A 14,987-nucleotide genomic window follows, 5' to 3' on the forward strand; every position below is an offset into this window, starting at 1 on the left:
AGGAAAGCACTGGACCAAGGGGTTCTACAGGCTGTCCTAAAGTATAGGATGAGCCGCTCGGCACTGCAGGAGCACAACTATATGCAAGGAAAGCACTGGACCAAGGGGTTCTACAGGCTGTCCTTGAGTATAGGATGAGCCGCTCGACAGGAGCACAACACATGCAAGGAGAGCGCTACGCCAATGGCTTCTACAGGCTGTCCTTGAGTATAGGATGAGCCGCTCGGAAGGAGCGCAACATGTGCAAGGAAAGCACTGGACCAAGGGGTTCTACAGGCTGTCCTAGAATATAGGATGAGCCGCTCGACAGGAGCGCAACATATGCAAAGAAAGCGCTACGCAAGGGGTTTTACAGGCTGTCCTAGAGTATAGGATGAGCCGCTCAACAGGAGCACAACATATGCAAAGAAAGCGCTATGAAGGGGTTTTACAGCCTGTCCTAGAGTATAGGATAATCCGCTCGACAGGAGCGCAACATATGCAAGGAAAGCGCTATGAAGGGGTTCTACAGGCTGTCCTAGAGTATAGAATGAGCCGCTCGACAGGGGCGCAACATATGCAAGGAGAGCGCTACGCAATGGGTTTTACAGGCTGTCTTAGACTACAGGATGAACCGCTCGACAGGGGCGCAACATATACAAGGAAAGCACTGGACCAAGGGGTTCTACAGGCTGTCCTAGAGCATAGGATGAGCTGCTCGACAGGAGCACAACATATGCAAGGAAAGCACTGGACCAAGGGGTTCTACAGGCTGTCCTTGAGTATAGGATGAGCCGTTCTGCAGGAGTGCAACATATGCAAGGAAAGCACTGGACCAAGGGGTTCTACAGGCTGTCCTAGAGTATAGGATGAGCCGCTCGGCAGGAGCACAACTATATGCAAGGAATGCATGGACCAAGGGGTTCTACAGGCTGTCCTAGAGCATAGGATGAGCCGCTCGACAGGAGCACAACATACGCAAGGAAAGCACTGGACCAAGGGGTTCTACAGGCTGTCCTAGAGTATAGGATGAGCCGCTCGACAGGACTTCAACATATGCAAGGAGAGAGCTACGCCAAGGGGTTCTACAGGCTGTCCTAGAGTATAGGATGAGCCGCTCGGCAGGAGCACGACATATGCAAGGAAAGCGCTACGCAAGGGGTTCTACAGGCTGTCCTTGAGTATCGGATGAGCAGCTCGACAGGAGTGCAACATATGCAAGGAGAGCGCTACGCCAAGGGGTTTTACAGGCTGTCCTAGAGTATAGGATGAGCCGCTCGGCAGGAGCACGACATATGCAAGGAAAGCACTACGCAAGGGGTTCTACAGGCTGTCCTTGAGTATAGGATGCGCCGCTCGGCAGGAGTGCAACATATGCAAGGAAAGCAGTACGCAAGGAGTTCTACAGGCTGTCCTAGAATATAGGATGAACCACTCGACAGGAGCGCAACATATGCAAGGAAAGCGGTACGCAAGGGGTTCTACAGGCTGTCCTAGATTATAGGATGAGCCACTCGACAGGAGTGCAACATTGGCAAGGAGAGTGCTACATCTAGGGGTTTTACAGGCTGCCCTAGATTATAGGATGAGCCACTCGACAGGAGTGCAACATATACAAAGAAAGCACTGGGCCAAGGGGTTCTACAGCCTGTCCTTGAGTATAGGGTGAGCCGCTCGACGGGAGCACATCATATGCAAAGAAAGCACTGGGCCAAGGGGTTCTACAGGCTGTCCTAGAGTATAGGATGAGCCGCTCTGCAGGAGCACAACATAAGCAAGGAAAGCACTGGACCAAGGGGTTCTACAGGCTGTCCTTGAGTATAGGATGAGCCGCTCGACAGGAGCACATCATATGTAAGGAGAGTGGTACGCCAGGGGGTTCTACAGGCTGTCCTTGAGTATGGGATGAGCCGCTCGACAGGGGCGCTACATATGCAAGGAGAGCGCTACGCCAAGGGGTTCTACATGCTGTCCTTGAGTATAGGATGAGGCACTCGACAGGAGCACAACCTATGAAGGAAATCGCTACGCCAAGGGGTTCTACAGGCTGTCCTAGATTATAGGATGAGCTGCTCCACATGAGCGCAGAATATGCAAGGAGAGTGCTACATTGAGGTTTAAAACATCTGGGCCAGATGCAGGTTTAACAGGGATTAGGCTTAGTTAAGATCCTGACAAAAAACATCCCTCATTTTTCATCTATATTTAGACCATGTGTACCTTTTTGAGCTAAAATTGTGTTTTAGGGAGACGTGCAAAACTTGACTCTCCTTGTGACTTGCACCAAAGGGAAGCCTCCCATGTGGAAAAAAACAAGCAAATACTAACTCTCTCTCACACACATTCATGCACACAGGCACACACATGTGCAGCAGGTGCATTAAACAAACACACCTAATCATGCAGATAATACAAAGACCACAGCCGGAGGCTCTCAGCTGCTTGAGCTGACTCGGGGAGAAGGCAGCTTGTAAGTTGGAGCAGATGACACAGTTTCTAAGTCATGTACTCAACACTTCCACTTGTTTATTCACAACTTTTCTCAAAGTCATTTTGCTCAACACACAGATGCTGGGACAGGCCTGAGGTGCTTCAAGAATGTTGTGTGCTTTTCTCCCCTTCCAGTGCCCCCTTTCTGCCATCTTTTTGAGTGGGGTGTGCCGCTGTGTTTGTGGCAAATCTCAGACTTACACTCTTGAGTCCCCTTAGTGTGGCAGGCACAGCTCTGTAACTCACCTACCTTCTCTGGGAAGCCCCACTTTCTCCTTCACATAGTCCAGAAGATGTTTAATGGCGCTGTCCGGGTTTACCAAGAACTCTTGATTCTCTGAGGGGGAAAAACATGAACATTGCACTGTTAGTATCACAGACCTTCTTCTGAGAGAGACTTGGTCACGTGACCCTGTCTGAGGTGCTGGCAGCGTCTGTCTGACTGCTAGTGTACTGCCCCCTGCACTGACGTCCAGTACCTGTTGCTACTGCACAACCAAATGGAAATAAGGAAATGGGGAGTGTCCCTAACAAGGCGGTGTAGCAATGTAGATTATTATCCGGTATGGTTGTGAGATCTCACCATGTAATATTTACGCCTGGGCCGAATTTTAATAACGCCAAAGTAATCAGAGTAATTTCAGTAATTACACATTACTCTTGTGAGGCAAAATTACCAACATTACTCAATTACACCAGCATGAGTAATTACGCATAATTTGGGCAGAAATCCTACCCCCGGAGCACAGAAAATACGGACTAAGAGAGAGAAAGCAGCTGCCGGCTTCTGCTGTTCATGTCCTGTAGCCTTTAGTGCTGTCTTCTTAATACAAAATGCATCCTTGGGCCTAGGTTAGGTTGAGGGTGCATTTTGCACTAAGAAAATACCACTAAATGCTGGATTACCCTTCTCATATAATTACACATAATTACGAGTAATTTTGCAGTAATTACAAGTAATTACGCTAGAGAGAAATTACGACTGTAGTTGCTACGTCTATTGATATTATTATATTCTCTATTAGGTCCAGTTAGGTACTTTAACAAGATTCTCGGCTGAGTGATGGGAAGCTATAGCTCTGAGCAGTCAAGCTACGCTAAAGGAACCAGTGTAAAGCATTTAGAAGTACCAAAACAGATATTACAAAATACAATCAAAAAATGACACAGAGTTGTAAGAACAGAGTATATTTTTATCTTATTTTAGACATCAAAACAACAAAAATCTAGTGAGTGGACCCACAGATATGATTTTTCAAAGATAAGTAGATCCGTCTGTAGGATGCAATAAATCATTATAAGCAGTTAGTCGCCAACGGGTTAAAGCACCTCAGAGTCGTCTTGGACTAGCCGCAATGGCTTGGGTCCAGCCACAGGGCCACTCAGGTCCAGGGGACAGTTATTATTTTGCACACCATACCACCTCACTTTGGACCCAGCCAGCTGTAAATCATCCTCCCTGAACCAGAACACAGGCACCCCAGGACCGGTTTTGTCCTACTATTAAGGGCTCATCAGCCAGGTATATCTTGGTTCCAGTGCCACCGTGTGCACGGCACCCAGGTCTGGACAGACCCGTCCCACTTAGGGAGACACACTAAAGTATACAAAAAAGTGATGGATGGAAAACTTGAATTAATATCAGCCACTGGTCATTTTTCAGGCTGCATTCTATTCCATCATTTTAATCCCGCCATGCCACCTCAGTTTGGACATAGCTGAATTCAAATAAGTCTTGGTCTGCTCAAGTACAAATAGTCCAACCAAAACTGCCAGGCCAGGTCCGTCCTGAACTGGAACACAAGCAACCCAGGACCAGTTTTGACTTGATTTGGGCTCAACAGTTGGGTATAGCTTGGTTCCAGAGTCACAATGAGCACAGAGCCACGGTCTAGGCATACGTCGCACTTAGGGTGTCAGCTGCAACAACAAAGTGATGGAGGGAATACTTGAATTAAACTCAGCCATTGGCAATCAATTAGGCCTTGTTTTGCTTGTGTTACAGTTCAGGGAGGTCCAGGCCTGACAGTTCAGTTTGGACTGTCCCCATTGGAGCAGGGATGAGGTTGATTTGCATATGGCTGGATCCAAACTGAGGTGGCATGGTGTGCAAAATAACGATAGACTAGGTGTGAGCCCAGAGTAATTACGAGTGCCTAAGATTCATTCAAGCATTGTATTGGTCACTTTTTTAAAGACTTTAGTTTGTCACCCTAAGTAGGGCGTGATTGCCCAGGTATGGGTCCCGTCCACACGGTGTCACTAAAACCAAGCTGTACCAGGCTGATGAGTCCCTCACTAGGGCAAAATAAGTCACAGGTTGCTTGTGTTTATTTATTTATTTATTTATTTATTTTGCAGGTTTATATAGCGCGTAGTTACCCTGGAGCATCCCAGCGCTTTTTAGAACAGAAGGTAATGGTCGTGGACACTCAAGGACAGCAGTTGGCAAAAAGGTAAGTTTTCAATTGCTTGCGAAAACGAAGGAGGCCAGTTTCAGCACGCAGACTTAAGGGGAGTGAGTTCCAGAGCATGGCAACATTCACGGAAAATCTTCTTCCCCCAGTGCGGGCCTTTTTAACTTTCGGAGTCTTGAGAAAATGTTTTTGGTCCGAACGTAGAGTTCTGCTAGCTTTGTAGGGTATAACCAAGCTACGCAGAATAGGAGGGCCTGTACCTTGCAGAATTTTGTGCGCCAGACAAAGGGATTTGAATTTCACCCTTTCGCGCACCGGTAACCAGTGCAAGGCCCTCATAGCAGGTTTGGCCGACCGTGACATGGGGATATTTTCAAGTACTCGAGCTGCAGCATTTTGAATTCGTTGTAATTTATTCAACGTTGCATCCGGGGCACCCAGATAAATGGCATTGCTGTAATCAAGTCTGGATACAATCAGTCCCTGAATAAGAAGCTTCCGCGATAGCGAGGGAAGCAGAGGGAGCACTTAGCTCACTGAGCGAAGAAGGCCAAAACAGACCCCTGCCAACTTAGTAGCCTGGGTCCTAAAGGAGAGATCTTCCTCCAACCAGATCCCGAGGCTCTTAATCTCCTCCTTAGGATTAGGGGGTGAGCCCAGGCAACTAGGCCAGGCCATCGCGGAAAAGGGGATCCTTTATGCCCCAACATCATAATTTCGGTCTTTGAACCGTTAAGCTTTAGAGCTGACTCCCCCATCCATGTATGGATTTTGGACAGGCAGGAGTACAGCTGGTCGGACTTTTATTGGCCTGGGAAAGGGGGAACACTAACTGCGTGTCGTCGGCATAGCTCACGATTTTGATGTTAAAGGGAGCAACCACATCCTCCAAGGGGGCCATGTACACATTAAACAATGTGGGACTCAGGTAGGAGCCCTGCGGTACTCCACAATGGAGGTGAATGGATGCCGAACGTGCGCTACCTTCCCATACCTGATAGGTCCGATCGCTAAGAAATGACCGAAGCCATTTAAGAGCATTCCTCGTCACCCCGACATCTGACAGCCGCTGAAGTAACACTTGATGGTTAACAGTGTCAAAGGCAGCACTAAGGTCCAGGAGGATCACTGCCACTGAGCCCCCTGAATCTAAAATGCTCCTTGCTTCCTCAACGACTGCCAGTACGGCGGTGTCCATGCCTTGACCTGGACGAAATCCAGTTTGCGAACTTCTTAAAAGGCCGTTGGACTCCAGAAAGTTGGATAGATGGAAATTCACCAACTTTTCAGTGATTTTGCTGAGCCCAGGCAATAGAGATATAGGCCTATAGTTCGCCATGTCAAGAGGGTCTAGGTTGTTTTTTTTTAGGAGAGCTTTTACTACTGCTTCCTTCCAGCTCGGCAAAACCACACCAGACCCCAACGAGGCATTGATCAGGTCGGTTAAAGGTTTAACAGTGCAGGAGGCGACCTGTTTTAGAATCCTCATAGGGACTAAATCCCGCGGGGAGCCACTTTTGACAGTCACCAAAGCTTTAAGAACCTCTTGGGTCGATACTGGTCCAAAAGCTTCCAGGCTGTCCAAGGGTCTCCCTGCCACATTGCTAGTTCTGTGTTCTGATTCAGGGAAGACCTACCTTGCCAGTTTGGACTGGACTTTTCTGAATGGAGCAGAGTCAACACCGATTTGCATGTGACTGAGTCCAACTCGAGGTGGCATGGTATGCAAAAGAGCGATGGCCCGGGTATCAGCCCAGAGCAATTATGAGTGGCTGTGATTAATCCAAGCATTCCATCACTTTGTGTATACTTTAGTATGTCACCCTTAGTGGAAAGGGTATGCCCAGACATGGGTCCCGTTTACACAGTGTCACTGGATCCAATCTGTACCCGGCTGATGAGCCCATAATTAGGGCCACACCGGTTCTGGGTTGTTTGTGTTCCAGTTCAGAGACGGCCTAGCTTGGCAGTTTGGAGTGGACTGTTCTGATTGGAGCAGGGTCAAGGCTGATTTCCATATGGCTGGGTCCAAACTGAGGTGGCATGGTGTGCAAAATACAAATGGATTGGGATGCGGCCCCGGTAATTACCAGTGGCTGAGATTAATTCAAGCATTCCATCCATAACTTTTTGTATACTGCAAATAATTAAATATGCACACCCTCAATTTAATTCCCATTCAGACATGACTTACCATTTAGGGAACTGATGACAAACCAAAAATAATGGATCAACAAACAGTTCTGTGCCAATCCTTCTGAAGCTGGAATCATGGCTGGAGGTTATCTGGAGGTAACAGACCAGCCAGGAGCACAAATGAGCTAATGCTGAGACCTGCCATTTTCCGGAAGAAGAAAACTTACGACAGGGCCTTTTCAGGAGCAGCCCTAGAATATGGAATTCGCTTCCTTCAAACATTAGAAAGATTGAAGATACAGCATCCTTTAAGAGGGAAACTAAGATCTTCCTAATGAATAAATTCCTTCCATAGACGAGGCACGCAAAGTCAGAATTCATGTTTATGGACTGGAGCTGAAACATACGCAGGAAATGGACCGCTAGGATCGATTGACTCTATTACACATTATATGTTACTATATACTAGAATCTGTGTCATACTATATGCTATTTACTCTTTGTAAAAATGTTACTGATAATGTCGCTGTTGTATCATATATGTACCTACCTCATAATATTGTAGAAATTTACTGATATTTTCGCTTTGTGTATCAGATATGTACCTACCTCAGAATATAGTGAAAATCGCGATAACAATGCAGGACTATAACAACCTCATGTAATGTGAAGCGCTCTGATACCCAAGGGTCTTGTTCGTGCGATACAAAACTCTTAATAAATAAATAAATAAATAAATAAATAAATAAATAAATAAATGGCTGACTCTCCCCACCTGCCTTGACGCTGGTAGTGGGTTCAGGTATAAAAGTGCACCCCGGGCGCTGCTGCAGGGTCTGTGTGCTGTCCCCTCATGCTACTGTCAGCGGCACCGACTGCTTTCAGCAGCAGCAGTAATCATGCCACAGGCTGACAGTTTCAGCAATACCCTTTCATACCTGAGTGGCTTCCTTGGTAGGGTGGCAGAGACCACCTCCATCGGTGGATCATGATGGTGAGGGCTCTACCCCGCGTGGGTGGCTTAAGCCCCCTCCATCGGTGGACCATGAGGGTGAGGACTCTACCCTGCGTGGGTGGCTGAGGCCCCCTCCATCGGTGGACCATGAGGGTGAGGACTCTACCCCGCGTGGGTGGCTGAGGCCCCCTCCATGGGTGGGTCATGAGGGTGAAGGCTCTACCCCGCATGGGTGGCAGCAGCCCCCTCCATCGGTGGGTCATGAGGGTGAGGGCTCTACCTTGCGTGGGTGGCGGCAGCCCCCTCCATCGGTGGGTCATGAGGGTGAGGGCTCTACCCCGCATGGGTGCCGGCAGCCCCCTTCCCTTTTTATGGAGTAGTATCAACTTACGGAGGCTACCTAGTAACCCTAAGAACCAGGGTGGCTAAAAAATGATCGTTTTATTTTACATGCCTTCTAATTTAATTATTAAGCATCACTCCTGGTGGGTGATGCTGTCCCAAGTGAACTGTAAAGCACACAAGGTGATAAACGGAATGTTGCACATTGGCAACATATTCAGCCCCAGTCACGGATCTGGGTTTAATCCATCGGTATTTTGCTCACCACGCCACCCCAGTTCAGACATGGCCATATGCAAATCAGTCTTGACCCTGTGCCTCATGGGAACAGTCCAGACCGAACTGCCAAGCCATGTCTTCCCTGGACCGGAATCAAGCATCCTAGGACCGGTTTCTGGCTATCAGCTGTCTTCAGCCAGGATAGCTTGACTCCAGTGGTGTGGAGAGCATGGGACTCACGTCTGAGCATACCCATCCCACTCGGGGTGACAAATGAATAAACCAAAGTTGATGGACAGAATTCAGAACGATGTCATACATTCACCCCAGTACAGAGATCTGGGCCTAAATCCATCATTTTTTTGCACTCCACACCACCCCAGTTCAGGCATGGCCATATGCAAATCAGTCTTGGCCCTGTGCCTCATTGGAACAGTCCAGCCCGAACTGCCAAGCCATGTCTTCCCTGGACCGGAATCAAGCATCCCAGGACCAGTTTTTGGCTATCAGCCATCTTCAGCCAGGATAGCTTGACTCCAGTTGCGCAGTGAGCACGGGACCCACGTCTGGGAATACACTTCCCACATAGGGTGAACTGCAAAATCACAAGGTGATAGATGGAATGTTGCACATTGGCAAAACATTCACCCCCAGTCACAGATCTGGGTTTAATCCATCGTTATTTTGCTCACCACGCCACCCCAGTTCATACATGGCCATATGCAAATCAGTCTTGACCCTGTGCCTCATGGGAATAGTCCAGACCGAACTGCCAAGCCATGTCTTCCCTGGACCGGAATCAAGCATCCTAGGATTGGTTTCTGGCTATCAGCCGTCTTCAGCCAGGATAGCTTGGCTCCAGTGGCGCAGTGAGCACGGGGCCCATGTCTGGGCATACCCTTCCCCCATAGGGTGAACTGCAAAACACACAAGGTGATGGACGGAATGTTGCACATTGGCAAAACATTCACCCCCAATCCCAGGATGCTTGTTTCCGGTCCAGGGAAGACATGGCTTGGCAGTTCGGGCTGGACTGTTCCCATGAGGCACAGGGTCAGACTGATTTGCATATGGCCATGTCTGAACTGGGGTGGTAGAGGGAGCTAAAGAATGGTGATGGATTAAACCCAGATCAGTTGACTGGGGGTGAGTGTTTTTTATTTGCTCAAACGCTCCGTACATCATCCCCTTTGGTATCGCTTTGTTCGCCATAAGTTGGCAGGGTATGCACAGACTTGGGTCCCTTGCTCACTCTGCCACTGGATTCAAGATAGCCTGGCTGATGAGGGTTATGAACTCAAAACCGGTCCCAGGATTCTTGTTTCCGGTCCAGGGAAGACATGGCTTGGTAGTTCGGGCTGGACTGTTCCCATGAGGCACAGGGTCAGACTGATTTGCATATGGCCATGTCTGAACTGGGGTGGTGGAGTGAGCTAAAGAATGGTGTTGGATTAAACCCAGATTAGTTGACTCGGGGTGAGTGTTTGATTTGCTCAAACTCTCCGTCCATCATCCCCTGGCTGATGAGGGTTATGAACCCGAAACCGGTCCCAGGATGCTTGTGTCCCTCTGTAATGCAACTGGTGCTCATGCAAAGCACTCTGATACCTTGGAGTCAAGTTCGTGCTATACAAAACTGCAAAAAAAGTCTGCATCTCCTCAAACTACGCATTTGCGGAGAATACGCGACAAAGTGGTACTGGTACCCCACAAAGAATCACGGTGGACAATTTGGTAGCCACAGGGAAAATAGTGGAGTCAAGTCCCCTCTGCGCATGTCTGCTATCGCTTCACCACAACCAATAAAGAACAGATCGTGTTGTGGAACAGCAGGGGTGCCTCTAGGCTCATGGCGGCCCTGGGCAGGGAGCGTAGGTAGGGGGCCCCTGGAGGAACGCAGGCGCAGAGGCCAGTAAAGAGGGTGGTCCGCATGTTTGGAAGTTGAACAGAGCCGGAGGCCGCCAAATCTCTGCCAGGGCCCACCACGCAAATATGTATCCATCCTCAGAGGATTATTATATTAAGGATATATATTGGTGTGGAGGCCCCTGGAGTTTGGTGGCCCTGTGCAGGTGCACAGCTTGCACATGCTTAAGGCCGCCCCTGGGAACAGAGCCAAATTGCTTCAAGAAACAGGGTCATGTGGTATCTGTCTAAAGTCTGGCCAGGATAACAGGGTGTGCGCCGCTGCATGTTCAGGAGTTTCATGCCCAAGAGGATGTGGCTTAATGGTCAGAGCAGCCGAGTTTGAAGCTGGGGAACCAGGTTCGAGCATGTGATTCACTGCAAATCTCTCTGTGCCTTTAAAAAACTAGTCTCTACATAAGAACCATTTATAAAAATTGTGGCGGCTCCGAGTATGAGATGTAATCCGCTCCCGACCACATCAGGTAACTACAGTATAGTGGGCTCTTTTAATGGATTTTGTGGACTTACTTGCTCTATCCTTCCACACGGTGCCTTCCACATTGGAAACACATAGTGGTGAACAGAAGCCTGGCAATTAGGGTCTCATTCAGGCCCCCGCAGTGGCATGTTTAGAAGTGGTTTTGGGATGATGACATGGAAGGGGAGGGGAGGGAATTAGTCACACAACTTGCCCCAAATAAAAAATCGGAAGCGCACATGCATATTTTTTTTATATCTATGTTTCTAAAGTGGAAGGTACAGTGTGGACGGATACAGCAAGTAAGCCCACAAAATCCATTAAAAAGCCCATTCTGGATAAAAATACACACAGCTTGCAGTTTGTTTTAAAAAGAAGTCATTGGCCAGTTGTCACTCGTGATTGAAAATGCAAGGACTGCGACATTTTCAATGCAACATTATATCATCATGGCTGCCAGATTGGTGTGGAGTCGCACTGGTTACCACTCCTAATACAATATTTTGATAAGCTTCAATGCACCATATAGATAGTCCGGGTCCCAAACAGGTACTCCTCAACAGTATAGCTGGTTGCAAGGGGGCATGTCATAAACAATGTGCCCTTGCAAACAAGCAGGAAGTGTGATAAGGGAGGGGGTGGCAAATGGTGAACACTTTTGCGGCTGCTTTGATGTTCGCAGTGGCCACGCGGCTCACTGAGAACATTAAAGCGCCGCGAAAGTCCTCCCAAAGGCTGCAGGCAGACAAATGGTGTGCGCGCCTGGCACACATGCACTGTGCCCGATCTGCCTGCAGACTTTGGGAGCATTTTTGAAAGCCCCACTAAATATCTCGCCAAAGCATCGCTAACGTGATGGGTTAGGTGAGACCTAAAAAGTAGAGGATGAAAAGCAAGCAGTGACACCAGCCAATCAAAGTGATTGTAAAGAGCCAGGCCTTCACAGGAGTGGCAAACACAAGATTGACAGGCTGAGACACCAATAAGAAGCAAATGAGAGTGACAAGTAAATCCAACCAATGGGAAGCAATGGGCGGGTTTTAAGCCAATTTATGTTTTAGGTAAGGCACACTTGAACTAGGACCATTTATGGCTTTGCAGGTTCCTAGTGAGAGTGTCAATAGTATGTCTACATGGACAGTTGTATGGCATTACAACGCGGGCTTTCACCCTGCATGCCATTACAACGCGGGGATTACAATGAAAGTCTTTACAACGACTTTCGCTGGAGGGCGCTAGATAGTGGAATAGTTTAATTTCCTATTCCAACTCCAGCCCACGTTGACAGTAGGGAAGGTGTTGGATAGAAAATTAAACTATTCCCTATCCAACAGCGCCCTCCAGCGAAAGTCGTTGTAACTACTTTCGTTGTAATCCCTGCGTTATAATGGCATTGCGGGGTAATCCCTCGTTGTCATGGCTGTTCCCCACATGGACCTTATGCTCTAAGCTACAGAGTGAAACAGTACACCACGTGATGTTTTTCTGTCAAGCATATAAAAACGAAGCGTGCGGTGGATACGGCCCTTATGTAAATATCTTGGTGTACGGAGGTATCTGGAGGTGCGAAGCATTCTGAGGAGCTATGCGTCCACTTATATAGTATTTGCAGTAAGCAGATATCTATCTTCAATCGCCATTAAAAGGAAAGAGAATGGCCTTAAATTTTAATTTGGTGATTTTTAACACTACTTTAAACTCTATAAATATGATTTGCCATGAAAGCCCTTGCTTTGTGGGAATCAAGGAACTAAGACAAGCTTTTCACTTTAAGAAGACAGCTGTATTAGAATAAGTATATTAGCTGTGATCTCCTATTTGCACACATCCTGTGTACAAGATGTACTTTGTTCAATGCATTCTAGATTCTTTGACTAGGGAGTTTAAACAAACTTTTAGGAAGATTTTAACAATGGATTGATTTAATTGATAAAACTTTTTTTTACATATGTAATTGAAATAATTGCCTGTTTTTATGTTTGCATGTTTTATGGAATAACCTTCCGAAAAAAACATTATTGAATGAATGGTAAGGCACAATGGGCCCGATGTAGGAAAGCTATTACCGGTCGGTAACGGCCGAAATCGGCCGTCATCGACCGGTAATAGGCTTTTCCTATGTAGGTGGCAAATTTACAGATTCGGTAAATACCGAATTGGAATTTACCGATTCGGTATTTACCGAATCATCATTTACCGATTCAGTATTTACCGAATCGGTAAATGACATGTAGGAAGCACTTTGAAGAGTGCTTCTGTGCCTTATGGATTCGTTATTTACCACCAACTATTAGTTGGTGGTAAATAAGGAATACCTCTGTAAATGCAAATGTGTGCATTTACACCAGTGCCATGTGGCAGACACACATGCCCTTAGGGCATGTATGTATGCCACATGTGCACACCAGCACTATTCAGGGGTGCAACAGGGTGTCAAAGTGACACCCTGCCACCCTTGACTCTTTCCCTATTTTACCGAATTGGTATTTACCGATTCATTTTTTTTGTTTAAATATGTTTATTGCATTTTTTTTAAATCACAACATTACACTTATGAAGAAAATGATCAATTATGCCGTAGTACAGAAGACGGGTCAGTGACCACTTCAGACATTCATATACATGAAGGAGCACAATCGTAAGGATCAATTTAAAAGCAATTTAGTCGAGATAGCGTGTCAACATTATAAGCTACTGGCATATCAAAAAAAGAGTATTGACCTACACAAGTGGTGATAAAGCAAGTGTTGCTTCCCAATATCGCATCAGAGATTCGTTCAGTTCGGAGCATGGGCTATGCCATGGCAGTAACTCAAAGTAGGTTGGGCACATCAGCAATACAACATATAACCAAAGCTTTATTACAAAACCAACAAATGTAAAGACCAATCTGAAAGGTGTGGGAACTAGTGACTGGATGGTGTCCAATAGCGAGTGCGTGTGTGTGTGTGCGTTGCTCTCGGGCCAGGCGGGCGGGGAAAGGCATGTACCATGTTATACCGACAGTGGGGATCCAACCACAAGTTCCGCCAAGTGTGCAAGGGGGGTGTGGGGGGGGGGCGAGGGGAGCATGAGAGGGGGGGAGAGGGGCCCGGAAAAAAATTATTGTTTAAACAATGCCACTCTGCAGGCACACCTGATGGTAGGTCGTTAGGGTGCTATCCCAGTCTAGTGCTATGGGATACTTGCGGAGCCCCGCTGTTTCTTCGCTATGTAGCGCTGCGCTTTCCGCCCATGCCCAGTTGTCAAACGATTTACGCCAGTGTATCGCTTGGGGGGGCGTGCTATTCTTCCAGCGCCTGGTAATGAGACGCTTCGCAGTAATCAGCCCCAGGTCCCAGAACCTCTCCCGGACCTTTGTCTGTTTCGTCCTTCTGAACAAACCTAGCAAGCATGCTTCCCATGTAAGCGGCAGGCTGCCTCCTGTCGCTTTTGCCAAGGTGCCTGACACTGTAGACCAGTAGGATTGCAGAGAGGGGCATGTCCAGAGTGCATGTAGGAGTGGTGCATCTACAAGTCCGCATTTGGGGCACGCTGATGTAGTCAGTCCGAAGTATCTGTTGATCTTGTCAGGGGACAGATAGGCACGGTGCACAATATAATATTGTATATTCTTTTTTTATTTTTTTTTTATTTTTTTGGAAAACCTTTATTTGTAGAAAAAGTACACCGCTATTCAGCCATACATCCCAGAGGCCAGGCAGCATTGAGGTAGCAGTTCTATTCGTGCACCAAAAGGTAGACAGGAGCAGTCAGGTTTAATTTCAAATATATGAGAACAATAGAATAAATAAACCAAAAAATCAACAAAAGCCGTAAGGAATAAAGTAAGAAGAGAGAAAGAACGAAAGAAGATGGAGAAAGGGAAAGAGGAAATTAGGCTGAGGACATATCACAGACGTTGGGCTTACATCACTGGGAGAGATCGGGGGCCGCACACCCTATGCAGTCTGCAATGCAATTAGCGACAACAGGTCATGTGGGGAGTAGCACAACAGGATAACAGTCATGGAACCACGGGTAAGGGACGCTACGGAGACAGATGGACATCAGGTTCCACCTC

General features: G+C 47.4%; 1 protein-coding gene across 1 annotated transcript in view; it reads right to left on the reverse strand.

Annotated features, from left to right (window-relative positions):
- Nucleotides 1-14,987, reverse strand: part of C4_1HXorf65 (chromosome 4_1 CXorf65 homolog) — a 180,734-nt gene that overhangs the window by 123,333 nt on the left and 42,414 nt on the right. Inside the window, exon 3 of the mRNA XM_086918286.1 lies at nt 2,720-2,806. Coding sequence (XP_086774412.1) covers nt 2,720-2,806 — 87 coding nt within the window. The remainder of the gene's footprint in view (nt 1-2,719; nt 2,807-14,987) is intronic.

Source organism: Lissotriton vulgaris, chromosome 4_1, assembly GCF_964263255.1.
Source record: "Lissotriton vulgaris chromosome 4_1, aLisVul1.2, whole genome shotgun sequence".
In the NCBI taxonomy this organism is placed as follows: domain Eukaryota; kingdom Metazoa; phylum Chordata; class Amphibia; order Caudata; family Salamandridae; genus Lissotriton; species Lissotriton vulgaris.